A 15,325-nucleotide genomic window follows, 5' to 3' on the forward strand; every position below is an offset into this window, starting at 1 on the left:
TTTTAATATTTATACGTTTTTTGCGAAACTCATGTATCCCTATTTTTGGGATATGTCGTTTCTCCGTGTCCGTTTTTCTGTTTTCCCCAATCATTGTTTCCGTGTCCATACTACATAGAAGAAGTATAATAGTGGAGTTATATTTCCTTCATTTCATTTTTTAAGGTTTCTTTAGTCATAATTTTCGTATTTTCACATTTTAGGGTTCTTATGCAATATTTGGTAGTATTTTTGTTTCGCGTTTGTTAAATATTTCGGAAAAAAAACTTCACAATTTCAAAATCTTTTTAAGCTTTAAACATTATTTGATTGCTACCGTAAAACATAACTTCATTAATAAAAATACATTTTTGTTCAATATTTTAGATCTAATTAGACTTTTGCACTGATTTTTATCATTTCAAGACAAAAAGTAACGTTACTTTCATTCTCAAACTCTCTTCCTATAATATTTTTCTACGAAATAAAATAAAAATAAGCCCTAATACACTTCCAAATATTAGCTTAAATCAAAATATGTACTTAAGCAGTGTTTGCAAAAGTTTTAGAAATAGATTTTAAAATTAGCTTTTGTTTTGTTTCTCTTTAAATAAGCTGTTTTAAGCTATAATTTGAAAAGCAGACATAGACAATTTTTTTTAAGTAAGTCGATTTCTCAACAAACTTTTATAAAATAAACACTTAATGACTTAACACCAACTTGACTTACAATTATTAGCTTCCACTTTTAAAAAAGGGTAAATTACACCCACACCCCTGAGGTATGCTTAAATAACTGTAAGGTCCCTGTGGTATCGATAATTACACTCACCCCCTGAAAAGGTAGTTAAAAACTCTAACGGGATAATGCATTGGATACATTATTCCGATAGGGTTCTAATGGACTATTACTTTTAGCTAGTTGTGGAGATAACATAGAGTTATGGAGAGTTATGGGGTGACATGGCTCCCCCAATATTTTTTAAATCACCCATAACTCTTTGTTGTCTTCATCACTTCCTGAAACCAATAGTCCGTTAGAACTCTATCGTAATAACGTATCCAATGCATTATACCATTGGAGTTTATAACTACGTCTCAAGGGGGTGAGTGTAATTATCGATACCACAAGGACCTTAAAGTTATTTAAGTATACCTCCTCAGGGATGTGGGTGTAATTTACCCTTAAAAAAAACTTTTGGAAACAACTCCTTAAAACAAACATTTAAATAACGGAAGAAATGATTGATACTCCATGTTTGCAATGAAGTGGGAAGAAGGGTGAGATGATAAATGACGAAATTGCCCTTTGACTGGAAGATGATCTTGTAACACGCGGTGTGCACTCGCTTTTCATTTGGTAGGGCGAGGGTAGGTGGAGAACTTCTTTTATGCTTTATATTTCCCTTTTCTTTTATTATATTTTTATTATAGCTAATAAAATGATTGAATAAAGTACCTAAAAAAGTTCCAACAAAAAATCTTCACATTTGCATAGGGCAGCAGGATTTAAGCTGGTTCTGATCCGAAAAGTTCGAGTTTTGAACAATTTCTTTTATTCCGATTTTTGAATTTTTTCAATTTTTTTATCGAAATTGGAATTATATATATATATATATATATATATATATATATATATATATATATATATATATTGGAATTTCTAATCCGATTTAATTTCCGAAATTAATTCCATTTTTTCTGAAAAATACACCTATAAATAAGATATATTATATAATAATTATTTTAATTATTTTTTTGTTTTCTAAAAAAATAATTTATTATAAGTTTTGTTTTAGGATTTTAACATATTGAACTGTTGTTATAAACTTTATTGGATATTATGATGTGGTTTATTTTTGTTTATTTATTGTTGTATATATATACACACACACACACACACATATATATATATATATATATATATATATATATATATATATATATATATATATATATATATATGGAATTTAGTAGTTATTAGTTTTACTTTTATCGACACGGATATTCTTATTTTTTAAAATTTTATGAAATTTTCAGAACATTTTTGCTATGTTTTAAAATTTTATATCTTATGTGATTTCGGAAATTGGCTTATTTGCAGCGGTACATTTTTCATTTAATTTTTTTTTCTTTTCAATTTCTCTCTCCTATTCCAAACACTCTCTAGAAATTCGAAGAAAATTCAATTTTCCGTGCTCTGCAGAACGGGAGATTCAAACGGCTTGAATCCTCCGTTCTGCAGAGCACGGGAACTTGAATTTTCTTCGAGTTTCCGTGCTCCAGAAAACGGGCGATTCAAAATTTCGTGCTCTAGAAAACGGGACCTTCAAACTGTTTTTTGAATTTTTATTTTCGGAGAAAAAGAAAATTTAAATATGAATCACCCGTGTTGTAGAACACGGAAACTTGAATAATCTTCATGTTCCCGTGTTCTGCAGAACGGAGGACTCAAAAAACATGAGGTTCCCGTTCTGCAGAACACGGGAACTTGAAGATTATTCAAGTTCCAGTGTTCTGCAGAACAGGAACTTAAAGTTTTAATATTTTTTATTTTTTTTTTAATATTTTTTTCTAAATATTGAATTTTCTAATTATTTAAGGAACATGATAACACATATTCAGATTATTGTACTCGTTTGTACATTCATCGTCAAATTTTTCGTTAAAATCACCATCATCACCCTACCAAATTATAAAATTAATAATACAAAGGAATATAAAAATTAATAATATAAAAAAAAAAAAAGAAAAAAAATTGAAAATTGATACCCAAGTTCTCGTGCTGTACAGCACGGGTAACTCCAACTTTTTTCCCTTTTTTGATACTTCTCGTTAGCACGATTATACCAAGTTTTAATTTTTTTTTTCTTTCTTTTTACCATATAAAAGTTATTCGGATCAGCCATTGAAGAAGTCGTTGTTCGTTTTTGTATTTGTCGAACGAGCTTCAAATTCTAAGTTTTCGATTTTTTTTAGTTGAGAGCGTTTCGGTTTTTTTAGAAAGTTAGAAAATTGACAAATGAGACTACCGCTGCAAATAAGCCAATTTCAGTAAAAGTCCCGCTACAATTAGCATTTCAGGAATTAAAATGGCCTATTCTCATTAATTTGTCCCAAAAAATCAAAGAAACCCTCAAATTTGCACCGATTTCACATTTGGTCCTATATTTTCACAGAAAACACATTTGGTCCCTCATGTTTCAATAATTTATGCTCTTGGTCATTCCTGTCAATTTACAGTTAGTCTGTCAGTTAAGTCATCGATGTGCACACGCACGCTTGATTCCGTTAGTTTTAACAAAAAAATGACGGAAAACGCTAAAAATATTGAATTTTTGAAACGTAAGAAACAAAATGTGTTTTTTACGAAAAAAATGAACCAAATGTAAAATCGATAATAACGCGAAGGACGAAAACTGGAATTTTCCGATTACTAATCAATAATACTTGTGGGGTTTGGGTAACGAAAGACGACAAAATACACTACGAGGTTGTATCATGTTTGAGCCGAGGCAGGGTTGGTCCAAGTTTCTAAGTTTAGTGCCACTCATTTTCTTTAAATGGAATTAAAGTTATTATTATTTTTTTTTTTTTGGTACTAAGGTAAGTGGACAATTTAATTGGCCACCAAACACACTTCTAATTCCATCCACATTCACATTGGGTGGTAGGTGAATAATTAAAATATTTCCCTCTGTTCTATATTATATGTCTTTTTAAAGAGTTTTTTTTGTCCCAAATTATTTGTCATTTTATATTTTCAATGAAGCATTAATTACATTATTTTCAATTTTACCCTTAATTAGTCCTAATTAATTAGTTGAGAATCTATAAATATCAAGGATATTTTAGTAATTTTATATGTTCTTTTACTATAATCTATGCACATTTATTGAGTTTCTTAATATGTGCAAAACAACTCAAAACGACATTTAAATTGTAGTTAGGTAGAATTTCTTAATTTTCAATTGAATTTAGTTTTATTTGGCCCATGCCGCCGCATATTTGCAATAAGTGGGTAATTAAATTATTTATTGGTCATGCAAACACACAATTATTGAAAAAATAAAACTTGTTTATTTAATAGGATCGCTATTTGCACTCCACATTTTTTCCTGATCACATTCTACTAACTTTCAAAAGAAAAAGAAACGAACGGGAGAAAATCGCATTACACCTTCTCAGATCCTCCAATATTTTCTTGCCGTAGTGGTCTTTTCGATCCGTTGTCCTTCTCGCCGTCAAACGATAAAAGACGTACGCTATCTTTCAACGTATAAAATTTATAATGCCTCGTAACATTCTTTAATTTTTAAATCAAAGAGATTTTTTAATATATATTTTTATAGTGAAAAAAAAAATTGGGACAACGGAAGTGTCAACTTTGGATTAAAAAAAATGGAAATCAAAGATGGATTGGATAATTGGAATATAATATGTATACATATATCGGTTTGGATGAATGTGATATTTAAATCTTAAAAGTGTGGTCAAATTAAAATATGTCACAAGCTAAGTGGGGGAAAGGCATGGGCTAGTTTTAGGTTTTACCCCAACTTTGAATAATTCTTACCATCATTTTTTACATTAAGTTCGTCACATATAATTAGTCGAGTATTAGTTACATCTCGATCTCATGCAACTTAGGAGTTATATTGCACGGAAATAAAGTTCGACCAATATAGTTTGAGACTTTGAGTTGATAGTTGATACAAATCTAAACCATTGCAAGGCCCAGCCACCTCCTAATGTAAGGTTAAATTACGAAAAAATCCTTCATATTTGGGTAATTATAACTATTTCCCTCAACTATGAATCTTCTTACACGTCCACCATTGCGGTGTCAAATTTAGTGTAATCTTCTATATTTAGAGCTTGTTAACTCCTTTGTATATATTCCTTGTTGTATTCTTCAATGTTGGAGAAAAAAACATAATTCATTTAAGTTTTCTTTGATCGTAGTTGATCGAAGGTAAAATTTAAGCAACCTTCGCATTGAGAAGCATCGGATATTTTTTAATCAACAAAAAGTTTCTAAACGATTGGATATTTTGGAGGTAAATCACTAAAAACCATCATATTTTGCTGGCCCAAGGAGGCACCTTCTCCCGCCTAAGCATTGGACGACCATGGCACATCCTATTTGAAGTGTCGCTACGCACATTCAGTGGGCAAACCAGTGTAGCGCCAGGAGAGGCCATGGCCTCTCTTTAATTTATTTTTACTACTATATATGCATATATAATTTATTGTCTTTGTATTGTTCTCCTATAGTTTTTAACAATTTAGTTTTAGCTGAAAAGAATAAAATTATAAATTTTAATTGAAGAAAATAAATAAAATAATAAATAACTCTAACAAGTAGGATAAGGAAGTTACGGATTGTGACTTATAACTAAGGGCGAGTCCACCCTTCGAAAATTATGGACTCTAGTTCATCCTCAATTGAAAAAAAATCACTATATTACACTTATATATTTATTAAGTCCACTCAAATTTTCTTATTTAATCTACCCAAAATCCAAATTAATGAAAAAATATTATAAGTTAATTTTTTTTCCCTATTGTTTAGTTTTGTCAACAAAGAAGAAAAAAAAACCAATTTCATTTTTCAGGGGCCTGCCCCCGAACCGCAGAAAAATAAGCTCATCCAGTAACAAAATAAACTTTCCATTTTTTGAACAATCATTGTTCTAATTTATTTATTTACCTTATTTTGTATTTAAATTCTTTTAATGCATATTCGGCTCCAACGTGATACCTTAGCAGCCTTTGACGCGACAAAAAAAAATACGAAGTGATTGCAAAAGAAGAGATAATATGTGATAAATTGTATTTAACACAACAACAAAGGCATCGACCTTGGAACGATCCTCACTGTTCGAGACATGATTGATACCTATACGGGTCGGTTTCGTAGGCACTCAATAGATGGAATTGGTGGACTCCATCTGGTCGACTTCGTCTGGTCGACTCTAACAAATGCCCAACAACGTGTGGATCAGATTACGCGTTGAGTAATGCGCGTGTTTCTAGCAAGTTCATTTACTCACGTGCAAGTTCTTCAATACATGTGCATTTCTTAGTAATACATCATTAATTCATTATGTACACACGACCTTTATAATTTTTCATAAACTTTTGAAAATATTTTAATATGTCTTTTGAAAATATATAATTCCAAATAATTAAAAGAAACTTAAAATAGCTAATAATTTTTTTTTTGTATATTGTGAGTTAAATACATAATAATGTACTTGTGTTTTTTAATAAAATTGGAATAATATTTGCAAATTAAATCAAAATAAAAATCCCATATTTTTTAAAAATTATACAAATTTATTCAATTAAAAAATACTTATATTTTAGAAACCAAATATTTTGAAAATCAAAAGGAAAATATTTTAAATTAGAAATTTCCAGATCATGGGGCCCCACCAATTTTCATAAGAAAATGAAGAAGTCCGTGAATTACATTTTATCACCCCTCAAGTTTGCACAAATTTCACATTTTGTCTTCCATGTTCACAAAAAACACATTTAATCCCTCACGTTTTAATATCTTAATATTTTTGGTCATGTCTGTCAAATTACCATCAGCCCGTCAGTTAAGGTAGTGATTAGCACACCGCTTGATTATGTTAGCTTTAACGGAAATGACTAAAAATGTTGAATTTTTGAAACACGAGGGACCAAATATATATCTTATGAACATGGGACCAAATGTATATCTTATGAACATGGAGGACCAAACGTGCAATTGATGCAAAATTGAGGGGCAAAAACTGTATTTTCCCAAGTTGTTATCTACTAAAATTTTCTTTCAAAAACAGATAATAAAAAAAGGGTAAATTTCACTTTTTCCCCTTGTACTTTGGTTGTATATCACTTTACCCCCTTGTAATCTCAATTGTATCGATTTGCCACCTTGTACTTTGGTTCGATATCACTTTACCCCCTTCTACTCTCAATTCATCGATTTGCCCCCTTGTACTTTGGCTCGATATCACTTTACCCCCCTCTACTCTCACTTGCATCAATTTGCCCTCTGTACTTGAAAAATTATCTCAATTGTGGCACTCGTCGTTAGTTTTTAGACATTTGATTTTAACACCGTTTGATCTAAGTTTGAAAATTACAAAAAAGCCACCACTATTACAATAGTAGACAGTAATATTATTAAGCCAGCCACAATATTTTTTTAATTGTTTTTTATTAAAAAATATTTAACTGGAGGGGTGACATATTAGTAATTTTCAGACATAAATCAAACGGTGTTAAGGTTAAATGTCTGAAAACTAACGGCGAGGGCCATATTGAGACAAGTTTTCAAGTACATGGGGCAAATCGATGCAATTGAGAGTAGAAGGGGGTAAAGTGATATCGAACCGAAGTACAAGGGGGCAAATCGATGAATTGAGGGTAGAAGTTGGTAAAGTGATATCGAACCAAAGTACAAGGTGGCAAATCAATACAATTGAGATTACAAGGGGTAAAGTGATATACAATCAAAATACAAGGGGGGAAAGTGGAATTTACTCGCGTTCAGCCCACTGTTGTTGATTCATCATGAAAGCGACGGTGAAGGAACGACAACTGGGGCATCATGAATCATTTCATTTGGGCGGAAGAAATTAAAATAATTAAAACTCGTGCCCTAATTTTGCACCACTCGATTTCATCCACACATTTATGAAGAAAAAAAAAAAAAACCCTGGTTAGAAATCAAGGTTGTAAATACAGGAGGGGGCCGTGTTCAAGAATGCTGGTCTATTTACTCCTTTGGGCTTGAAACAATTTGCAAAGAAACACAAGAATTTAGGGTTCAAAGATTCGATTTTTAGGGCAAATATTATCTGATTGGTGTACGATAAATTGGGGCTTTTTGTTATTATGATGGTTTATCTGGGTTCACTTCAAACGCTGGCCACTTGCAAAGATGTAGCTGGAATTGCGGGTACTTTGAATTTTTCTCAAGTTTTATTTATTTTGTTTTTATTTAAGGTTAAATTAATTGTTGTCTTTTTCTTGATATTTCTGTTGCTTTTTTATGGTGGTTGATAGCATTTCTAATTGGGTTTTGGTTTATTATTAGTTTGATTGAGTTATGATTATGCTATCAGATTGCACTACTTCTTTATTAGTTTGGTATTTTCTTGAAGATTTCGATGGAAAACATTTGCCGGTTTTTTTGAAATCGAACCCCTCTGATCAGTCGGGGGACCGAATGTATACACATTGAAAGTTATTTACGTGCCGATAATACCACACTACTCGAAAAATCACGAATCCCCATGTAAGTTTTAGAGGAGGAGTGGGGGGGCCATGCCCCCCCTGGCCTTATGCTGCCTTTAGTCTTCCCTTTCGAGATGACAAAGTTATAAAGATGGGTTAATGCTTCATTTCTATGATTAGTGCCTATCTTAATTTTGTTGATGATGCTATGTAAATGTACTTCCTTACATGTAACAAAAACGCAGTCTCGTGATTTTTTTCTTCCTGTCATTGTAGGAAATGTCTTTGCTTTCGGATTATTTCTATCTCCCGTGTGAGTTTTTTCGCTCCTAAAAACTTCTACCCGAACCCCCTTTTTTTTTTTTTTTTTTTTTTTTTTAACTCGATACTATAACGATAAAGAAGCTAAATCATCATCCACCACTTTAATTTTTTTTTTTGTCTTTCTTTTTTTTCGACTAATTTTCAGAGCGACGTTCCAGAGAATTATCAGAAACGAGTCTACGGAACAGTTTTCGGGCTTGCCATATATATACACTCTCTTGAATTGCTTGATCACCGCTTGGTACGGTTTGCCAGTGATATCTTCCAACAACTTACTCGTCACAACGGTCAATTCGATCGGTGCAATATTTCAGTTAGTGTACATCACCATCTTCATTAAATATGCCGAAAAAACTAAAAAGGTTCCCTAATCCTCTTTTTTTTTTTTTTTCTTTAGTTGCCGTGATTTTCGATTATATGATAAAGTTAGTTATGTTGTTGACCTTTTCGGTGATATGTGATGGGATTTTCCTCGCAGTTGAGGATGATAGGATTGCTCTTGTCGGTTTTCGTCCTATTTGCAGCTATTATCGTCGGAAGCTTGCTCATAGTTGACTTTGAAATCCGGCATTTGACCATTGGGTTCCTAAGTTGTGCGACACTCATATCCATGTTCGCTTCCCCATTGTTCGTAATCGTACGTGTTGCCGTTTTAAGCTTCTTAAAATAAAGTATATGGGTTTATTGCATTCATCATCCTTGTGTTTTCTCTAATTGCTAGTAAACTCCCCTTGTCATTTTATTAGCAAAAAAACCCCCTATGATTCATTTGTTTTAGCAAAGTTCCCTTAAAAACTCGATGTTTAGTGGGTCGTGTGCTAAAAAAATGCATTATAAGGGATTTTTTTCTATTATTAATAACTTGGGGGGTCTTTTCGCAATTTGATATAACATAGGGGGTACTAAATGCAATAAACTTTAAGATATATTCTCTTGTGTTGCTTTGTGTATTAAAAATTTAAAAGAGTTCTTCGTAAACTAATAATTACTGCGGGTTTTTTTTTTCCGCAGAATTTGGTGATCCAAACGAGAAGTGTTGAATTCATGCCATTTCATCTTTCCCTCTGCACATTCTTGATGAGCACGTCTTTCCTTTTATACGGAATCTTCAATTTCGATCCGTTTATATATGTAACTTTTCTTCCCATCGAGTAATATTTTATTTCGCACCGCTTTGTGTTATGATCTTGCCCAAAGAATTCATTGTTCGTTTCTTGTACTACTTTTTTTTTTCAGGCTCCCAATGGAATCGGAACAATTTTAGGAGTAGTGCAATTATTGTTGTTCTCGTACTTCAAGAAACCGTCAAGAGAAGACTCAACCGAACCCTTAATTGTATCTTACTCGTCGACCGATGCATGAAAAAAAAGGTAATAAATTTAGTGTGTACAATTTTGAGGTGACGAGGGCATGAAGATATTGAAAATCACGAGCACGTAGATTCCCTCTCGTTCAGATTCTCCGAATATATATATATATATATATATATATATATATATATATATATATATATATATATATATATATATATATATATATATATATATATATATATACCGTGGCTATCAAGTTTTATCAAGTCAATGTTTTGGGTTGACATGATCGAAGCATTTCGTTTTCGTCCCCATTTTTGTTCGAGTATTTTTCCGATTTATATTTGTGGGTTCGATTATCTTGTAATAATCGAGAGGTGTTAGTAAATTGTTTGAATTGATTTTAGCTATATGCACATATGGAGACAATTATAAGTGTGGTTGCAAGTTGTATATTTGGGTGATCATGTGGACTGGAAATATTAGTAAATATCCTTAGGCTTGATTCAAATTTGTAACTTTTATTTTTTATTTTTATTTTTATATATCTAAATAATTACTTTTCAACTCTGCTAGTATTTACACGTTTCCCCACGTTTCCGTATCAATTTTTTTGGAATGTAGGGTTCCATGTGTCCGTTTTCCTCGTTTCGTAGTGTCGGCATTTCCGTGTCCGTGCTACATAGTCTGCAAATTAGTATGAATACCTCATCTTTTCGACTAGGCAAATTAAAAATTTGAATCAAGCAATTGAACAATAACATTTTAACTTGGTTCGATTAGAGTGATCTACATCCATCAAAGAGAGAGAAAAAAAATCCGGAATGAACACCAGACGATTACAGAGATACAAGATTATACAAGAAATTACAAATCTGCCTTCAAACTCTAACTCAATTTCTGTAAATTTTCGATTTCTGTCGATTTAAATATGAATATTTTATGAATTTGGAACATTTTTTTTATTACAAATCGGATTTAAAAAAAAAAAAAAAAAGTTGCATCAGAATTTGAATAAATTTGAGATTTCAATTTTCAATCCGATTCTAATTTTTCGAAAATAATTATAAAATTTTGATTTATTTTTCTAAAAATTATATTTATAATCAACATTATTATGTATTTTATAATCTAAAAATTCCATTTCTAGAACATTTCTATTTTTTAATTTCTGAAATTTCAATAGCATTTTTTCGAACACACGAACAACCCACTTGTTCCATCTCTAATTTATACGCAGTACAACCTTGATTCCAAAATTAGGGTTTCTAAATTTGGATTATCTGATTCGCGCAAAGAAAAGGGGGAAATTTCGTCCCATCTCTAAATTCATCGACCTGCTGAAAATTTGTAAGTAATTCGAACGTTTTCCTCTCGCCGTCTCCTTTTATTTTCCGTTCAAATGCCGGAAAATTGTAGTGTGTTCTTTCTCTTTCCGGCTATCCGACATGATTTGATACTCTCGGATGATGTTGGGTTCTGTTTGCCTGTCGTTTTAATCAACTAATCTGACAATCAGATGAATAATCAGTCGCTTGTGTGTGTGTGTGTGTGTGTGTGTGTACTAATCTGCATTAACCCCTAAAGACTTCAAATTTATTTGAGAATTGTTGTTTGGGAAGACTTATTTGTTCATTACATCTACCTCTCTCTCTATTTTATATTACAGAGTTTTTTCGTTACCGAAAGGATCAATAGAAACCAAATATCCAACAAAAAAGACAATGTCATCAAGAAATCGAGGCCCTCCAATCCCCGCCAAAGGCGGGCCACATGGTGGGCCACCCCCGCTCCACCCCCACCCCCACCCCCACGAACAACCCCCCTTCGGCAGAGCCCTTAGGGGCGGCAACGTTCAGCATCCAACGTTAAACGAAGAAATGCGAGAAGCGCATTACAGTTTGTCCGGCCAAAGACAACAGCTCCCTCCTCACCCTGCAATAATGGAGGAGCGTTTGGCGGTTCAACATGACGATATCCAAGCCCTATTGGTCGATAACCAGAGATTGGCCGCAACACACGTGGCGCTCAGACAAGAATTGGAGGTTTCACAGTACGAGATTCAACGGGCGGACAAGTACGCGCGCACGCTCCACGCGGAGAACGACTCGCAGATGAGGGAACTTTTCGAGAAATCGGTTAAGAAGGAGAAAGAAGTCCACGCTGTTCATGCTATGAAGTCCGAGCTTATGCAGGTGCACAAGGATTTAAAGGAGTTGAGTGCCGTTAAGCAAGACCTTAGCACGCAGGTTCAAATGATGACTCGTGATTTGGGTAGGGTTACCTCGGATTTGCAGCAGATTCCGGCGGTTAAGGCGGAGATCGAAGGTTTGAGACGTGAGTTGGAGCGAGCTAGGTAATGGGGTTCGTTTTTCTTTCCTTTTTTTTTTTTTTTTTTTTTTTTTTTTTGCGTTTCGTTGAGCTACGAGAAAAAGCATAGTATTGAATTTACTGTTTTTTTTAAAGGGCTGCTATTGAGCATGAGAAGAAAGGATTTGCGGAAAGCTTTGACCATGGTAAGGTGATGGAGAATAAACTAGTGACGATGGCTAGAGAGATGGAAAAAGTTCGAGCCGAATTGGCTAATGTCGAAAAGAGAGCTCATGTTGCTCCGCCAATTGGGAATCCAGGTAATAGTTGTCTTAGGGCTCGTTCGGTTACGTATTTCGGATTAAATGAGATTTGATTAATTTGGTACTGACTAATTAATTATTTAGTTAGTAAGTTGTTTGGTTCCGTAGATTAGATTTTTTTATTAAATCTGTGTTAAATTCTGGTATTATTATGTGATTTGTCTATAAAATCTCTCATTTGACAAAATTAATATTTAAGTCTAGGGATAAAATAGTATTTTCCTTGTTTAATCATCTCTTACAAAATTAATCTGGGGGGGGGGGGGGGGGGGGGTACTAATTTATTGAAACAGTAGCATTTAATTGTTGGCTTTAACTTTTGTAGCGGGTTTCAGTAAGTACGAATTTTGTTAACCAAACGGGTTTCAGCCTCTACCATTTAGTCAATAGAATCTAACAGTAGTACGACACTGAAATATTCCAAATATATAAATAATGTTGTCAATTATAAATCACAGATAAATTAGTCAAGTACGAAACAACGGTAATTATTTTCCGAAGTTTTGAATGATGATGCATAATTTATTTGAATTGCAAATGTGTAAAAACAACTGACTTTGCCTTCAGAATGTTTGCTCACTACGCAAATTGAGGAGCTGTACAACTAATGTAGCTTACAAGAATTAAGATATGTATTCTGTCAGTTGATTAATTTGACCTTTATACCCCTGCAGGTGTGAATTATAACGCTAATTATGGGAACCCCGAGATGGGGCATCCTGGATATCCGTATTCTGTCGGTTACGGCATGATGCCCCCAAATGCAATGCATTACCCGGTATGTTTTTTTTAATGATTTTTGTTTTTACATCAAAAAATGTATATATATTTTATTAAATTATATAAGTAATAATGTGGCTTGGTTGTCCGGTTTTCAGGCGCCAGCTGGCGCAGAAGGTTATCCACAGTACGGACCTGGGCCTGGTGCTTGGGGTTCTTATGATCAGCAACGAAATCAAGGATCTAGATAAGAGTAATTTTACTTCCTTCACAGTTTCAGTGTTTGTATTTACAGAATTACATAAAATTATATAATGAGTTTTTTTTATTGAATTTTCGGTGAGAACACACACAAGTCGGATATAGTAGTTTTTTTTAATATATAATTATTCAGCCGAAGGAAAAACGTAACGGTCTCATTGTTTTTTCGTCTCGAGACCAATGTTATTTGAAGTGAAACTGAATGAAATAAGGATTTTTGGTAATTTGATATCGGTTAGTTGAAAATGTTGTTTTAGTGAGGTTCAAGATAAAATGTCAGTAAGGCAAGTTATAACTAGGGGTGAAATTGGAAATTTTCAATTCCCGCATTTTGTTACGAATTTATTTTTTATTTTTTATTTTTTAATTTGTAACCAATTTTTTTCTCAATACGATTTTCGGATTAAAGAAGTGGGATTGTTACCGTTTTCCGATCAATCGAGTTGGTAATGCCGGGGGATTGGCCAACCCTACTTTGCAAAAAAGATGGTATTGTAAACATACTGTTGACCTTGTTAGAAATCCCAATTCTGAAATTGGGATTTTGTGTTTATTAGGGTCATATAGTAATTCAAATAAAGAGATAAATCATAAATCAGAATCAAAATCTTAGTAATTACTACACTTTTTATTAACTAATAACTATGTAGCACGGAAACTTCAACTTCTTAATGTTTCTGCGTTTCGGACACGTTTTTTGTCCGACTTCAGGACACCAGCCGAACATCTTGTGGGTTATTTTATAATTTCTAAAAAGTTAGAGACATGTTTGATTAGCAATTTTTTTAAATATTTTTGTTGTTTTCCTAATTATTTACACGATTCAATGTGATAGTAAAAATATTTTGAATATGTTGATATGAAAAATTAATAATAATTTATATATAAATAAAAACTTATATATGTTTATATAACACATTTATAAATGTACTCCTATATTATTAATATTTAAACGTTTTCCCCAAGCTTCTGTATCCCCATTTTCGAGACATGCACGTTTCTCGGTATTGCTGTTTTTGTGTTCGTGATACATAGACGAACACTGAAGGGACAAAAAAAATTGAAGCTAAAATTCAAAATATTTTTTGTAAATAATAAAATTGAGATTTTTAAACGATTTGTTGAAAAAATATTATTACATATTCATCCTATACATAATGGTTGGGAGGCCATCATGAGAAGAAAAAATGTCGAGCATTACGGTTAGAGGTGAAAGTCGGATGGATCGTATCGGAATTAGTCTTTTCGAAAAATTTCCAAAAATTTATGAAAATACAAAATCTAGTCCAATTCCAATATTTTCGAAATTTAAAAATTCATATTTTCCAATTCCAAAAGGCCTGGAAATTTCGAAAAAAAAAAATCGGAAATCACGTAAGTTATAAAATTTTAAAAATTAACGGATTTCTTTTTGAAAATTTCATCATTTTCAAAAAACAAGAACATTGACGCGATAAAAAGTAAAACTAAAAAAATAAACCACATCATAATATTCAATAAAACTTCTAATAATTAAATATGTCAAAATCCTAAAATAAAACTTAAATCAAATTATTGTCTCAAAAAGCAAAACAAAATTAAAAAATAAGTGATAATATACTATATATTATTTCTAGGTATATTTTTCGGAAAACAATCAAAATTAAATTGGATCGAAAATCGAAAATTCCACTTTTTTATATATAATTCCAATTGCACGTCAAAAAAATTGGATAGATTTGGAAATCAGAATTTTGGAATGCCGAAATGAAAATCTGAACTTTTTGAATTGGAACAGGCAGAAATTAAAAATTTCGTTCCAATTTGCACCCCTAATTACGGATTATTAAATTCATTAATGAAGAGGTGAGAGTGATA

At 32.3% G+C, this 15,325-nt stretch overlaps 2 protein-coding genes across 2 annotated transcripts; both read left to right on the forward strand.

The window, feature by feature from the left end:
- The first annotated feature begins 7,602 nt into the window (after positions 1-7,602).
- Positions 7,603-9,941, forward strand: SWEET2 (Nodulin MtN3 family protein). Its single transcript, XM_012995261.2, has 6 exons — positions 7,603-7,939; positions 8,494-8,530; positions 8,687-8,903; positions 9,020-9,178; positions 9,553-9,672; positions 9,778-9,941. Exons 1-6 carry the CDS (start codon positions 7,876-7,878, stop codon positions 9,901-9,903), a joined length of 723 nt encoding a protein of 240 aa, XP_012850715.1. The 5' UTR covers positions 7,603-7,875; the 3' UTR covers positions 9,904-9,941.
- Positions 9,942-11,002: 1,061 nt separating this feature from the next.
- Positions 11,003-13,562, forward strand: LOC105970313 (structural maintenance of chromosomes domain protein). Its single transcript, XM_012995121.2, has 5 exons — positions 11,003-11,204; positions 11,524-12,210; positions 12,321-12,484; positions 13,162-13,265; positions 13,366-13,562. Exons 2-5 carry the CDS (start codon positions 11,579-11,581, stop codon positions 13,456-13,458), a joined length of 993 nt encoding a protein of 330 aa, XP_012850575.2. The 5' UTR covers positions 11,003-11,204; positions 11,524-11,578; the 3' UTR covers positions 13,459-13,562.
- Positions 13,563-15,325: the final 1,763 nt, after the last annotated feature.

This window comes from Erythranthe guttata, chromosome 8 (assembly GCF_056151865.1).
Source record: "Erythranthe guttata isolate IM_541 chromosome 8, IM_541, whole genome shotgun sequence".
Classification (NCBI taxonomy): domain Eukaryota; kingdom Viridiplantae; phylum Streptophyta; class Magnoliopsida; order Lamiales; family Phrymaceae; genus Erythranthe; species Erythranthe guttata.

What these genes read in the sequence shown, in the direction of transcription:
- SWEET2 (XM_012995261.2), top strand. Translation starts at nt 7,876, where the DNA reads ATGATGGTTTATCTGGGTTCACTTCAAACGCTGGCCACTTGCAAAGAT. An exon ending in ATGCCGAAAAAACTAAAAAG is followed by an intron (nt 8,904 to 9,019) that starts GTTCCCTAATCC and finishes TTTTCCTCGCAG; the next exon opens with TTGAGGATGATAGGATTGCT. An exon ending in CTTCCCCATTGTTCGTAATC is followed by an intron (nt 9,179 to 9,552) that starts GTACGTGTTGCC and finishes TTTTTTCCGCAG; the next exon opens with AATTTGGTGATCCAAACGAG.
- LOC105970313 (XM_012995121.2), top strand. Translation starts at nt 11,579, where the DNA reads ATGTCATCAAGAAATCGAGGCCCTCCAATCCCCGCCAAAGGCGGGCCA. An exon ending in CGTGAGTTGGAGCGAGCTAG is followed by an intron (nt 12,211 to 12,320) that starts GTAATGGGGTTC and finishes TTTTTTTTAAAG; the next exon opens with GGCTGCTATTGAGCATGAGA. An exon ending in CAAATGCAATGCATTACCCG is followed by an intron (nt 13,266 to 13,365) that starts GTATGTTTTTTT and finishes TCCGGTTTTCAG; the next exon opens with GCGCCAGCTGGCGCAGAAGG.